The following is a 14,449-nucleotide window of genomic DNA, read 5'->3' as shown; positions in this document are numbered from 1 at the left end:
TGGATGATTGGAATGGGAAAGTGAGTACTGTGGCAGTTAAGGATACAATTGAGAAGCATTTGATGTTCACTATTGTCAGTGCAGAGGGTCAACACCTTGTGGAGTTGTGACTGGGAATACCTGGTTTAAAGAGAGGGATACACGTAAGAATACGTGGAGTAGGAGAGATTGGAAACGGGCATTATTTGATGACGTATAATTGCTAGGCAGCTGGTGAGAGACTGATCATTACTTGATGGAGGCGAGTGTGAAGATTTGTAAAGGTTTTCGGAGAATAGGAAGTGATGTGGGTGAGAAGAGGATGATGAAAGTAATTAAGTTAGGAAACGAGGTTTTGTGTGAAGAATAGATCAAACTTAGGTCACTGGTGAGGAATGGTAGGTGTTTAGTTAAGGAAGCGGTGCTGGCATGTGCGAGATAAGTAGCGGTATGCAGTAGGTAGGAAATGGGTAGGTGAGAGTGGGTAGTGAGTGTTGGGATGACTAAGTAAACTTGATAGTGAAAGAGGAGAGAGAGGTATGGGCGTTCCTTACAAGGAAGGAATGCGAGTGATTGGGAGATGGTCAAGAGAGAGCGTTAGGAAGTCGAGAGGAACGGTACAGGAGGGCAAATGAGAGTTGAGTTAGGTTACGTTAGCTTAGGTTGTCAAGGAACCTCTCGCCTCCAAGGACCCCTCCTTACTCTGCCCCTACTTGTAGCGCCGTCTCGAAGTTCCAAGAGCTTATAAAAGGCGTTCAAGGATTAAATCATAACGTATCGTGCCGATATGAAGATAACACGTGAATATCGATATTTCCGCCCCGGTCCACGAAGAGAAGGAGCCAGGAGAACTGCGCTACCACCTCCCGCCGGGAAACGATATCCTCCCCGATATCCCACCCACTACCACGCGTGTCTGGGTCGTTGACCTTCGAGTACGACCCAAGTGTTGCCGAAAACTGGGTACTTAAAGTAGGACTTGTCACCGCTGAGCCGTAACCTGATGTAAGTAAAGCGAATTTACCTCCAGTCTTTTGGCCTTAACCTCTTCCTCTTGATGGTACGACCCTAAGGGTCAGGTCTAAAACCCAGGTCATCATGCCTAAAGGGTCTTAACCCCCCTTTTATAGAGGTCGTCTCGTCGTACTCAAGGGTCGTACCATCGCGTTCAAGGGGGCGTACTTTTGTGTTCAATGGTCGTGCTCAAGGGGCCATACCAGCGTACCTAAGAGGTGACGCCGTAACAACGGACTGATTCTTACGCTAACAGAATTACTCAACAGATCAACACATGATTCGTTGGCGTACACGACCAGACTTACGAACCTCGTGCGTACGACTAGATTTACGCACCTCGTGCGTGCGACCTTTGAATTACGAATTTCGTGCGTTTGACCTGACTTATGAACCTTGTGCGTATGACCTGACCTACGAACTTCGTGCGTATGACTAGACCCACGAACTTTGTACATCTGACCTGACGAGGGAATTTCGTGCGTTTGACCTGACCTACGAACTTCGTGCATCTGACCTGACTTAAGGGAATTTCGTGCGTCTGACCTGACCTACGAACTTCATGCATCTGACCTGACCTACGAATTTCGTGCGTCTGACCTAAGGTAATTTTGTGCATATGGCCTGACCTCCGAATTTTGTACGTCTGACCCGACTTACGAACTTCGTGAAATTCGAAAGGAACTACTCGTTACGTCACGTCATTGCATCAGTTGTGAAGCACAGGTGACGGGCTATGCTGAGTACTGTTTCCTCAGATGTGACGCTAACATTTTGAAACAACCGTGACGCTAAGGATACGCGACAACCGTGACGCTAAGGATACGCGACAACCGTGACGCTAAGGATACGCGACAACCGTGACGCTAAGGATACGCGACATCTGTGACGCTGACGATAAAAAGTGAAACAGCAGTAATGAGGATATTAACGGTAGACCACATCATGACTGGTATAACCACCTTGTTGCGTGACGCCTTGAGACGCGGAGATGGTGATGGGGTTACGCCTCAGAGGGTGGGGGGATGGGGGGGGGGGGGGGGTAGCAGCAGCAGAGACGAGACTCTGTCTTCAAAATTCTCGTGAGCGAAAACGGACATAGAAATGATCTAGGCTTTGAAGAAGTAGATTAGTGGGTTCAACATCTCGTCAACCCACTGTCCATTCCCATTTTCTATTTCTCTTGTCTGCTGTAGATCCTACTAGTCATGAATGTTAACAAGGCCAGACCTTATGTGGTCAACGACCCCGATCTGTATCACAGGTGGGGGTGTGAAAGGTCAGAGGTCAAGGCCGTGAGAGCGTGTTAGCGACGCTGAGAACCAATGTTGAAGATTTGCTTGGTTAGATACATTGCCACAGAAAACGGGGACAGAAAGACTGGGGTGCGGTTGACTACTTGATCGAAGGAAGTACATCTGAAATCTTTAAAATGTATATTGCAGGTATCTGGGTGATGAACCAGTTACTTGTTAAGTGTTACGAAAACCTTTTACTTAAGCATAGCCAATAGGCACAAGGGAGATCCCCAAACAACGTTACTATGGACCAGTTGAAATGCCTCACCTGGAAGTGGGTGTCGGAGAGACGGGGTTGGCCCTTGAGCACGACTGTGTTACCCTTAGGTATAATGACGTGGCCCTTGACCTGGTCCTTTATAGTCAAGAGTCACTCCATCATACCCACCAGCGTACCGACGTGCTCAGTGATCGTACCGTCGTGCTCAAAGGGTCGTACCGACGTGCTCAAAGGGTCGTACCGTCGTGCTTGAAGCGTCGTACCGTCGTGCTCAAAGGATGATAATGTCGTGATCAGTGATCGTACCGTCGTGCTTAAAGGGTCGTACCGACGTGCTTAAAGGGTCGTACCGTCGTGCACAAAGGGTCGTACCGACGTGCTCAAAGGATGATAATGTCGTGATCAGTGATCGTGCTCAAAGGGTCGCACTGTCGCCCTTAGTTATCGTTCCGTCGTGCTCATAAGGTATATTGTCGTGCCGAATGAACGTACTGTCGTGCCCAGAGGGTCTTACTGTCGTGCTCAGTGATCGTACCGCCGGGCTCAAGTGATCACATGGTCGTCTACAAAGGGTCGTACCGTCGTTGCCCCTTACCGTCGTGCTCAAGGGACATTATGTCGTGTTCAGTGATTGAGAGAGAGATAATACCACATTGGCTCCCACAGTTTTATGTAGGAGTAATGTCAGGAGCCTGATCAGGTGGGCCTTCATTTTGTTAGTCACTGGAGTTGGCTTGAAGGAGGGGCGCGATGGGCTCCCGTGCTGGGCCCATTCTGGACCTGAACCAGAGATTGGAAGGATCTCTCGACTAACGTTATTATATATGTATAGGTCTTCTTACCTCTCGCATGAATCCAGAGACTTCCCTGCACCTCCTGCTGGAGGCCAGACGGGGGTTCGTGAGACCCAAGGTTTCTCTCTCTCTCTCTCTCTCTCTCTCTCTCTCTCTCTCTCTCTCTCTCTCTCTCTCTCTCTCTCTCTCTCTCTCTCGATCCCTTGGAAGGAGTGGGGCCAGGAGTACTGTATTTACAGTGTTGAACCTACACCACCACCTCCTCCTGTAGGAGTGCGCACACACCTGAGGGAGGAGTACCTCACTGAGCAACAGTTGGGTCGTAAACGAGACTTTCCAGTGTGTTCGCCGTCAGTGACACAGGGTGGGAATCCCAAACTGTTTCATGGGTCTTGGTTGATGGGTCTTACATCGCCATGTCTCGCACTGTGCCAGGGTACTGGTGCCTGTGTGGCCAAAGCTGCCAGGGTACTGGTGCCTGTGTGGCCAACGCTGCCAGGGTACTGGCGGCTGTGTGGCCAACGCTACCAGGGTACTGGTGGCTGTGTGGCCAACGCTACCAGGGTACCGGTGGCTGTGTGACCTACGCTACCAGGGTACTGGTGGCTGTGTGGCCAACGCTACCATGGTACTGATGGCTGTGTGGCCAACGGTACCAGGGTACTGGTGGCTGTGTGGCCAACGCTACCAGGGTTCTGGTGGCTGTGTGGCCAACGCTACCAGGGTACTGGTGACTGTGTGGCCAACGCTACCAGGGCACTGGTGGCTGTGTGGCCAACGCTACCTGGGTTCTGGTGGCTGTGTGGCCAACGCTGCCAGGGTACTGGCGGCTGTGTGGCCAACGCTGCCAGGGTACTGGTGGCTGTGTGGCCAACGCTGCCAGGGTACTGGCGGCTGTGTGGCCAACGCTGCCAGGGTACTGGTGGCTGTGTGGCCAACGCTACCAGGGTACTGGTGACTGTGTGGCCAACGGTACTAGGGTACTGATGGCTCTGTGGCCAACGCTGCCAGGGTACTGGTGGTTGTGTGGCCAACGCTGCCAGGGTACTGGTGGTTGTGTGGCCAACGCTGCCAGGGTACTGGTGGTTGTGTGGCCAACGCTGCCAGGGTACTGGTGGTTGTGTGGCCAACGCTGCCAGGGTACTGGTGGTTGTGTGGCCAACGCTGCCAGGGTACTGGTGGTTGTGTGGCCAACGCTGCCAGGGTACTGGTGACTTTGTGGCCAACGCTACCAGGGTACTGGTGACTTTGTGGCCAACGCTACCAGGGTACTGGTGGCTGTGTGGCCAACGCTACCAGGGTACTGGTGGCTGTGTGGCCAACGCTACCAGGGTACTGGTGACTGTGTGGCCAACACTACCAGGGTACTGGTGACTTTGTGGCCAACGCTACCAGGGTACTGGCGGCTGTGTGGCCAACGCTACCAGGGTACTGGTGACTGTGTGGCCAACACTACCAGGGTTCTTATTTGTACTTCATGTGTTATAATGAATTTCTTAACATGTCCAGACTGTTTTCATATTGTCAGTGTTTATTTCGTGTGAGACACGTAAGATGCATTTTCTTCCACGGTTCACTATTTTTAAGGAAAAAAAATCACAATGGGACACATTTTCTTCTGTAGACAAAATCATGATTTATATCTCGTTTTCTTTCACCTGATATTTTTTCCTCCCCTTGACCGCCTCGTAACCTCCTTTTCCCTTGTCTTCCTCATCTCCTGCAGTACCGGAGGGGAAGCCGATCTTCACGGCGGCGCACAACGCCTCCTCGACCAGCCTCCAGCTGCACTGGAAGCCCCCCAACCGCTCCACCATCCACGGCGAGTTCATCGGCTACCGCATCACCCTCAGACCCAGGGATGTGCCCGACCCGCGCTCCGACCAGGTCTTGAAGATCACCATCGCGGACTCCGACATCACTGTGAGTCCTGGTGATCTTGGGGCGTACAGGGTGTGTGTGTGTGTGTGTGTGTGTGTGTGTGTGTGTAGGTCATGTCCTGGCTTTGTGGGAGGACCATGAGGGTAGTAATAATGATGGAGTACAGTGTCGCTACCTTCCTTTGTGTGGGTGACCTGGAAGTGTGTGTGTGTGTGTGTGTGTGTGTGTGTGTGTGTGTGTGTGTGTGTGTGTGTGTGGGAGGGGGGGGGTCCCTGTGAGGTGTGGGAGTGTGTGGGTCCCTGTGTTACGTGGAAGTGTGTGGGACCCTGTCATGTGTAGGAGTGTGTGGGCCACTGTGATGTGTGTGTGTGTGGTGGGTCCCTGTGATATGTGGGAGAGTGTGGGCCCCTGTCACGTGTAGGAGTGTGTGGGCCCCTGTTGTGTGTGGGGGTGTGTGGGTCCCTGTGATATGTGGGAGTGTGTGGGTCCCTGTGTTATGTAGGAGTGTGTGGGATCCTGTCATGTGTAGGAGTGTGTGGGTCCTTGTGGTATGTGGGAGTGTGTGGGACCCTGTCATGTGTGGGAGTGTGTGGGCCCCGTTATATGTGGGAGTGTGTGGGTCCCTGTGTTATGTAGGAGTGTGTGTGACTCCTGTCGTTTGTGGGAGTGTGTGGGTCCTTGTGGTATGTGGGAGTGTGTGGGACCCTGTCATGTGTAGGAGTGTGTGGGACCCTGTCATGTGTAGGAGTGTGTGGGACCCTGTCATGTGTAGGAGTGTGTGGGACCCTGTCATGTGTAGGAGTGTGTGGGCCCCGTTATATTTGGGAGTGTGTGGGACCCTGTCATGTGTAGGAGTGTGTGGGCCCCGTTATATTTGGGAGTGTGTGGGACCCTGTCATGTGTAGGAGTGTGTGGGCCCCGTTATATTTGGGAGTGTGTGGGACCCTGTCATGTGTAGGAGTGTGTAGGACCCTGTCATGTGTAGGAGTGTGTGGGCCCCGTTATATTTGGGAGTGTGTGGGACCCTGTCATGTGTGGGAGTGTGTGGGCCCTGGTGATGTGTGTGGTTCCCTGGTGGTTGATATGTAGGAGTGTTGTGGACCCTTATAGTCAGGGAAATGATAATATAAATGCATGTGGGTCATGATACTGTGTGGTACCAGACGTTGCCTCGAATTGCATGGGTCTTGGTAGATATGGGATTGGGTTCGAGGGGTAAAGATGGGTAAGAATGAATGGGTCTAAATTCCGAGGGAGTGTGTGTTAGTCGTAGGGATATGAGCGAGTGTCTGGATCTTGGTAATGTGGAAGAGAACTCGAGTATAGTTGAAATGGGTGCACAGGTTCGTGGTGTGGGAGATGTGTTGGCTCTGAGGATGAGGTTGGTGCATCAGTCGTGTTGGAGAATGAGTGATCTTGTGTCTGTCTTGGTGAAGAGGAGTGGAGGGGGGTGTTGAGTTATGATAATGATGGTTGGGGAGTATGTTGGCTCTGATTATGGCTTGGTGAGTGTGGCTCTTGGTGAGATAAGTGTATAAGCTATAAGCCCAGGTAATAGAGTGATGGGCCTGGTGATAATAGTAAGATTGAGTAGGAGAGTGAGGAATTTGATGACACGTTCGAGTTTATGATGATGGATGGTGAAGCATGATTGTTACGATCGTTGTCAAGTGCAGGAAGATGAGGGACGTGGTGATGAGGTACGTTTAGGTAGGTCCTGGTGAGACTCAGGCGAGTGTGGACCTGGTGACGTGCTTACGCTTATGATGATGTTGAGAGGAGGGTTAGATAACAGGAAACCTGGTGGTCTCTGACGTGGTTTTCTGTTGTCGTTATCTTACGACGTATAGCAGAGACAGGATAGTAAAAGCTGAAGGTGCCTCCCCACCCATCACTCCCTCCAGCTCTGAACAGGTAAACATGTAAGTTGGTGCATCGCTTAGTATGGAGAGGGTATACTGCCTTAGAACTTTTATAAGAAAGTGGGGGACGGGAGAAGGTCCTGGCTGTACCTACGGCGGACTTCTTTGGGGACGAAGCTTTGACCAGAAACGTAAATAGAAGTAGAAGGAAGGGAGAGAGGATCCAAGTGATGGTGAGAGTATTTGGATCCTTATGGTGTGGAGATGATTTGTGTGATGGATTGAGGTGTGGAACCTGTTGAGAGGGAGGGAGTAGGTTTTCGTTTGACGGTGGCGTTTGTGGCTCCTGGAGGTGGGTGAATATGTTAGATCTGGTGATGAGGGGGGGAATACGTGAGACCCAGTGATGGGATGTTGGTTTCAATGATCATACAGTACGTGGGTGTAGGCAGCCATATTATAATCCTAGTTATGTTTTGAACTCTGTCAATCTTGGTTATGTGAGGAGGGATGTGGGTCTTGTTCATGTGTAGGAGTGTGTGGGGCTCTGCTGATGTTAGTGTGTGTGGCTGGCCCTTTGATGTGTAGAAGTGCATGGACCCTGTGATGTTCGGGTATGTGGGGGATCATGTGATGTTAGGGTGTATGGGGGATCATGTGATGTTAGGGTGTGTGGGGGATCGTGTGATGTTAGGGTATGTGGGGATCATGTGATGTTCGGGTATGTAGGGGATCCTGTGATGTTCGGGTGTATGGGGGATCATGTGATGTTAGGATGTGTGAGGACCATGTCATGTTCAGGTGTGTGGGGGGGGACCATGTGATATTCGGGTGTGTGGGGCCCCGTGATGTACAGGAACGTGAGGACCTGGGTGATGTAGGGCAGTGTGTGGGCCCTGGCGATGTGATGGATGCGTGCTGGTGTATCCAGAGCTGAATCTTATGATGATGGAAGTGTGATTGTGTTGATGTAAGACGTCAGACGGGAGTGAGTCCAGTGTAAGTGTAAAGTGCAGTCTGGGTGTTGCCTGTGACTTGTCTTGCGTAGAGAATAAGTGTCAGGGACATACTTAGAAAGTCAAAAAGGTCACACTACATCTGGTACTTTATAAGTAAGGGAACACTTAACAGTTGATGCTGACACTTTATTCGAATAGAAGCAGCTGACACTTTAGCCAGGAGGAACGACTGACACTTTAGCTAGGATGAACAGCTGACACTTTAGCCTGGAGGAGCGACTGACACTTTAGCCAGGAGGAACTGCTGACACTTTAGCCAGGAGGAACTGCTGACACTTCAGCCAGGAGGAACAGCTGACACTTTAGCCAGGAGAAATTGCTGACACTTTAGCCGGGAGGAACAGCTGACACTTTAGCCGGGAGGAACAGATGACATTTTAGTCACGAGGAACAGCTGACACTTTAGCCAGGAGGAACAGCTGACACTTTAGCCAGGAGGAACAGCTGACACTTCAGCCAGGAGGAACAGCTGACACTTTAGCCAGGAGGAACAGCTGACACTTTAGCCAGGAGGAACAGCTGACACTTTAGCCAGAAGGAACAGCTGACAATTTAGCAGGAGGAACGACTGACACTTTAGCCAGGAGGAACTGCTGACACTTCAGCCAGGAGGAACATCTGACACTTCAGCGAGGAGGAATAGCTGACACTTCAGCCATGAGGAATAGTCACTTTAGCCAGGGCGAACGACTGACACTTTAACCAGGAGGAACAGCTGACACTTTAGCCAGGTGGAACAGCTGACACTTAGCCAGGAGGAACGACTGACACTTTAGCCAGGAGGAACAGCTGACACTTTAGCCAGGAGGAACAGCTGACACTGCAATTAGAAGACATTACAGACACTTTAATCTGAAGGAACTTAAAGTGAGTTTTTCTCTCGAACTTCGTTTCTCTTACCAAGACGTACTGGACGATAAATGTCTTTTACGAGGATGTTATAGAAAAAAAAAAAGAAGGAATGGAGATAATTGTAAAGAATGTTGGAGTTTGATTCCCTTGTCAGTTGTGCTAGTGTCTTCAAATCTTGCTTTCAGTCGCTTGAAGTATCCAGATTCTTTTAAGTGGGTATTATTTTTTTAGAAACGATTGAAAGAAAACGTATTATCGAGGTGAATGGCTGGTAAGAAAACGTATTATTTAGAAAATTATTGAAAGAAAACGTGAGAGATGATCTAAAGCTATTGGTGTTATGGACACTAGAGGAAAACACGTATTCAAAGTCTTCACTAAAGCAGTGTTGAGGTCATTGTTTATAAGGCAAGTAACGAACGCATCTGGATAGAACATGTTAGTGATTATTACACGTGAGATAATATAGACGCAGGTAGAACGAACCTTTCTATGTATGAATGAGACACGTGTGTTAAAATTACGAACGGTGGAAACCCGTGTTTGTGTGTTTACGAAAGAGAAAGTTAGAAATGTTATGTATTTTTTTTAGGACATATTCCTTGCCTTTCATCTCCGAGTACTTCTTTTGATACAAAAATATATTGACTATTTTTGTATGTTTAATATCTCACGTACGTGAAGCAACTCAAATGTTTACCTTTGAAGAACAGCTGTTCAAAATGACGTAGAGTACTTAGAGAATCATGTGTCACAACCCGTAGAAGCTAACATGGAGTAGATCACCATATAACTAACTCACTGACTAACTCACTAACTCACTTCGCTTCACAAAGGCCAAGGTGTGTGTTCTGCTACTAACCCACATTCCCTTCCAGTTCCTTCAAATCTACCCAGACGGCCAAGCCAGGCAGCCCGCGAACCACTGAGGGGCCGGCCTTGGCTCCGCCTTCAGGAATTACCTTCCCTCGCATTCAAATTCTGTGGCTAGAATAATTGAACAGTCGGCCAGGGTTCCCAATTTTCCGGACGGCAATCGTATAGTTAGGCCAGCGGACCGATAAAAAAAAAAAAGGAATACTATTTTTTGTTACCTGGGAAATAGTGTGTTGGAGTATCAGCGAGGATTTTGAGGCGTTTTCTATATAATACAGGATCGTACCGAGTTTAGAAAATGGTAATAATAATGATTTACTAAGTTCATAAGATTGCTATTCTCAATAAGTTAAAACCATACTAAAAAAAACGAAATTAAAGTCATATTATCTGTCGTTTTTACCGATTTTCGTTGATCACGTGAGCAAGAGCCATCAGAATTGATGTTGGATAACGTTGTGTTGAGCGACCATCCCAGGGCGATGGCTAGGCTTCGACTACCCACGTCGTATTGTGCGACTTTCAACCATCCCCTCCTCCCCCTCAACTCCCCAGCCTAGCATGATGTATTAACCAAGCACAGCTCACATTAAACTCATCTCCGGCCATAGATAAAGCTGATGATAACCTGAACTAGCCCATCAACACGCAACTCGCCTTCCCTAACCCCTACGCAGTTCACGAACGGCTCCAGTCATGAACGCTGTTGCCCTCCAGAACCTTCAGTTCCTGTGTATGCCACTGTGAACAGGAAGCTTTGTCCCAGTGGGATGTTTATATATCCTGAGTAAGAGGACCTCATGAGCATGCTCTTTACATAAACCTCAGTTCATCATGCTTTTAAACCAGGTAGAAGTATCCGTGAATTCCCGATTGACATTTGAGATTCCGTAATGTTTCTTTGGATGTAGATGTATATATGAACGATTTTGATTTGACAATGATGGTGTTTCATTATACAATTGCAAACGATGAAAATGCTCTTAACTTTCATATTTTTTGCATTGATTATTCAGTTATTTCAGAGCGAATCGATGATACTATTATATCCAATGGTAACTGACGACTTAGATTTTTTCCCATGAACAAACAAAAATAAAAGGTGGTATGGAACACGTTACCGCTATACTACAATAGTTACCCTTGTAATGCATGCTGCCATCCTAGTTTTCTCCGTTTTCTCTGAAGCTCTACATGGACTGGTACATTTTCTATCGCCGGGCACCGATTTTCGTAGGGCTGACTCGTACTATTGCTCCATCACTATCACCTTAAGTTCGTTGGTCTGCATGCGTTGTTCTCCTAACCAAGCACGAAGTAGAGTAGTCACATTTGCACCAGTATAGTAGTGGCACCTTAGAGTATGTAGTGCATGTGTATATAGTCTGTTGTCCTCGAAATAATTCGACCAGCTTATCTAATGTCTGTTGTAGTTTGGTTGAGTTTGAAGCAGCAGCCTGAAGGTGGCCCGAGAGGTACCGAGTCTGGCAGTTCCATTCAGTGTGGTTCATCAGCGGCGGTAACACCTGTACACCAGACTGGTGAGGAAGAGTATGCCTCCCTTTGCCCTCTCCGAACTCTTTTGGTTTACAGGTGACGGGGAAAGCTCGAACTCCGTGATTGAAAACCAAGTAACGAATGTCATTTTGAATTACCGCATTGCCACCACAGCTGCATCAGAACACCTCTGATACGAGGGATTGCGATCGAATTCGAGCAACTGCGTGTCGCTCCTGATGGAGACGTCACCGTTGGAACTGCTGGTACGGAGGTGGGACTCTTGGGCGCCCAAGGGCGCCTACCACCGCCCCGACTAACCTCTCTCTGGGTGTTTCAGAGTCACGTTGTACAGGGCCTCCGCACCTACACCCAGTACCTGGTGTCCCTCCAGGTGTTCAATCCTGAGGGGGACGGACCCACCTCCACCGTCGCCGTCATGACAGATGAGGGTGGTGAGTATGACACACGAGTACTTTTGTTCATGATACTTCTCTCTAGTGAGGTTCTCTCTGAAAGTGTCCCGAGACGGTTCTCCCTGAAAGTGTCCCGAGACGGTTCTCCCTGAAAGTGTCCCGAGACGGTTCTCCCTGAAAGTGTCCCGAGACGGTTCTTCCTTGACAGTGTCCCGAGACGGTTCTCCCTGAAAGTGTCCCTAGACGGTTCTTCCTTGAAAGTGTCCCGAGACGGTTCTCCCTGAAAGTGTCCCGAGACGGTTCTCCCTTGACAGTGTCCCGAGACGGTTCTCCCTGAAAGTGTCCCGAGACGGTTCTCCCTTGACAGTGTCCCGAGACGGTTCTCCCTGAAAGTGTCCCGAGACGTTTCTCCCTGAAAGTGTCCCAAGACGGTTCTCCCTGAAAGTGTCCCAAGACGGTTCTCCCTGAAAGTGTCCCGAGACGGTTCTCCCTGAAAGTGTCCCTAGACGGTTCTCCCTGAAAGTGTCCCGAGACGGTTCTTCCTTGAAAGTGTCCCTAGACGGTTCTCCCGGAAAGTGTCCCGAGACGGTTCTTCCTTGAAAGTGTCCCTAGACGGTTCTCCCTGAAAGTGTCCCTAGACGGTTCTCCCTGAAAGTGTCCCTAGACGGTTCTCCCTGAAAGTGTCCCGAGACGGTTCTCCCTGAAAGTGTCCCGGGACGGTTCTTCCTGAAAGTGTCCCGAGACGGTTCCGTTCCTGAAAGTGTCCCTAGACGTTTCTCCTTGAAAGTTTCCCGAGATGGTTCTCCCTGAAAGCGTCCCGGGACGGTTCTCCCTGAAAGCGTCCCGGGACGGTTCTCCCTGAAAGTGTCCCGAGATGGTTCTTCCTTGAAAGTGTCCCGAGACGGTTCTCCCTGAAAGTGTCCCGAGACGGTTCTCCCTGAAAGTGTCCCGAGACGGTTCTCCCTGAAAGTGTCCCGAGACGGTTCTTCCTTGAAAGTGTCCCGAGACGGTTCTCCCTGAAAGCGTCCCGGGACGGTTCTCCCAGAAAGTGTCCCGAGACGGTTCTCCCTGAAAGTGTCCCGAGACAGTCCTCTTCCTGACCGTTTCCTATGACAGTTCTCCGTGACAGTGTCCCGTGACATGCTTTCCTTATAGTTCCCACATGACAGTCCTTCTGGACACGTTTTCCTGTCAATTTTGTCCGTCGGATTTCTTTGACAGTTCACCGTCATTCTTTACCCTGACAGATGCCAAACTGTAGAGTGTCTACGGGCGTCACGTCAGTTTCCCCTCCGTGACGCACTACGCAAATGTCTCCCTGGCTGAGTTAGTGTATTTTACCATTTGATTTCAAGTAAGTTCCTTCAGACGGGGAGATGTTCGTATGTGGCCCACGGCTCTTTCCTGTGTCATGCTTTTGCACTTCGATGTCCCCACCAGACGATGGGAGTTTGCGAAGTAATGACACCTTCTATAAGGTCTGTGTGATGAAGAAGGCCCTTGGGAACTGGGAGTTCCTGAGGGCGAGAGTATTCTGTTAAGACACGAGTATTCGTAGCGGGTCACAGGTTTCTGATAGAAGGCAGGACTTTTAGATAACTTTGCCCCATAGCGTTCAGTAATGTTAGCTCGTAATAGAAACCATGAATGTATAAAGCTAGCCATTGCAGCGTATATTAGTGTTAGCTCGTAAAAGAAACCATGACTTCAGAGAACCGTCCATTACAGCGTTTGATATTAATTTGTATTAGAAACCAAGACTAGAGAACCGTCCAGTACAGCGTTTGATGATATTGATTTGTATTGGAAACTAGGACTAGAGAACCGTCCAGTACATTGTTTGAAAATATTAACCTGTATTAGAAACCAAGACTGTAAAGAACCGTCCAGTACAGCGTTTCATTCTTTTTTTATTAGAAACCAGGATTGTAGAGAACCGTCCTGTACAGCGTTTGATATCAAATTTTTATTAGAAACCAGGACTGTTGGGAACCATCCAGTACACTTAATTGATATTAACGTAAAAGAAACCAAGACTTTAGAAAACCGTTTAGTACAGCCTTTGATAATATTAGCTCGTTTTCTAGTATACACCGAACCTTTAGAAACCTTCTAGTATCCGGTACGTCATGCAGGGTCATTTTATATAACTAAAACACTAATCACATGTGAATCTGAGACGATATTAAGCATCTTCACATATCTATTTTTTTTTTCTTTCGTTCCAAGTGTGTGTGTAGCGTTCGTTATCCTGTATGTAACTATAATTATTTCCTTGGTTCATACTTATATCTATATGAACAAAAGTCGCTTGTAGATGATGATAATGATAATAGTAATGATAATGATGATAATAATAATGTAACGCTAATAATAAAGATAATGATATTGATAATGATAATGATAATAATGATAACATAATTATGATATTGATTATGATGATTTGATCAGATGGTTTAACAATAACTTTGGGTGTTTCGAAAAGCAGTGTGGGACATTCACACACACTCCCTCTCCATCTTACGAGCGACTGATTCTTAACTCTAATTTTCCAGCATTGAGCGTTACGCACTATATATATATATATATATATATATATATATATATATATATATATATATGTATTATCCCTGTGGTTGGAGATAGTGAACACTAACCACTTGTTCTCAGCGGGTCGTAGAAGGCGACTTCAGAGGGGCGGGTGCTGGATATCCTCCCCTCCTATATTACTTTTCAAAATA

General features: G+C 48.4%; 1 protein-coding gene across 2 annotated transcripts in view; it reads left to right on the top strand.

Moving 5' to 3' along the window:
• Ptp99A (Protein tyrosine phosphatase 99A) overlaps window positions 1-14,449 on the top strand; it is a 1,440,930-nt gene that overhangs the window by 990,673 nt on the left and 435,808 nt on the right. For both annotated transcript variants that reach the window (XM_071662728.1, XM_071662717.1), the window contains exons 5-6: window positions 5,032-5,228; window positions 11,633-11,747. In XM_071662728.1, coding sequence (XP_071518829.1) covers window positions 5,032-5,228; window positions 11,633-11,747 — 312 coding nt within the window. The remainder of the gene's footprint in view (window positions 1-5,031; window positions 5,229-11,632; window positions 11,748-14,449) is intronic.

This window comes from Panulirus ornatus, chromosome 1, assembly GCF_036320965.1.
Source record: "Panulirus ornatus isolate Po-2019 chromosome 1, ASM3632096v1, whole genome shotgun sequence".
In the NCBI taxonomy this organism is placed as follows: Eukaryota; Metazoa; Arthropoda; class Malacostraca; order Decapoda; family Palinuridae; genus Panulirus; species Panulirus ornatus.
This window is presented reverse-complemented; position numbering and strand designations above follow the sequence as displayed.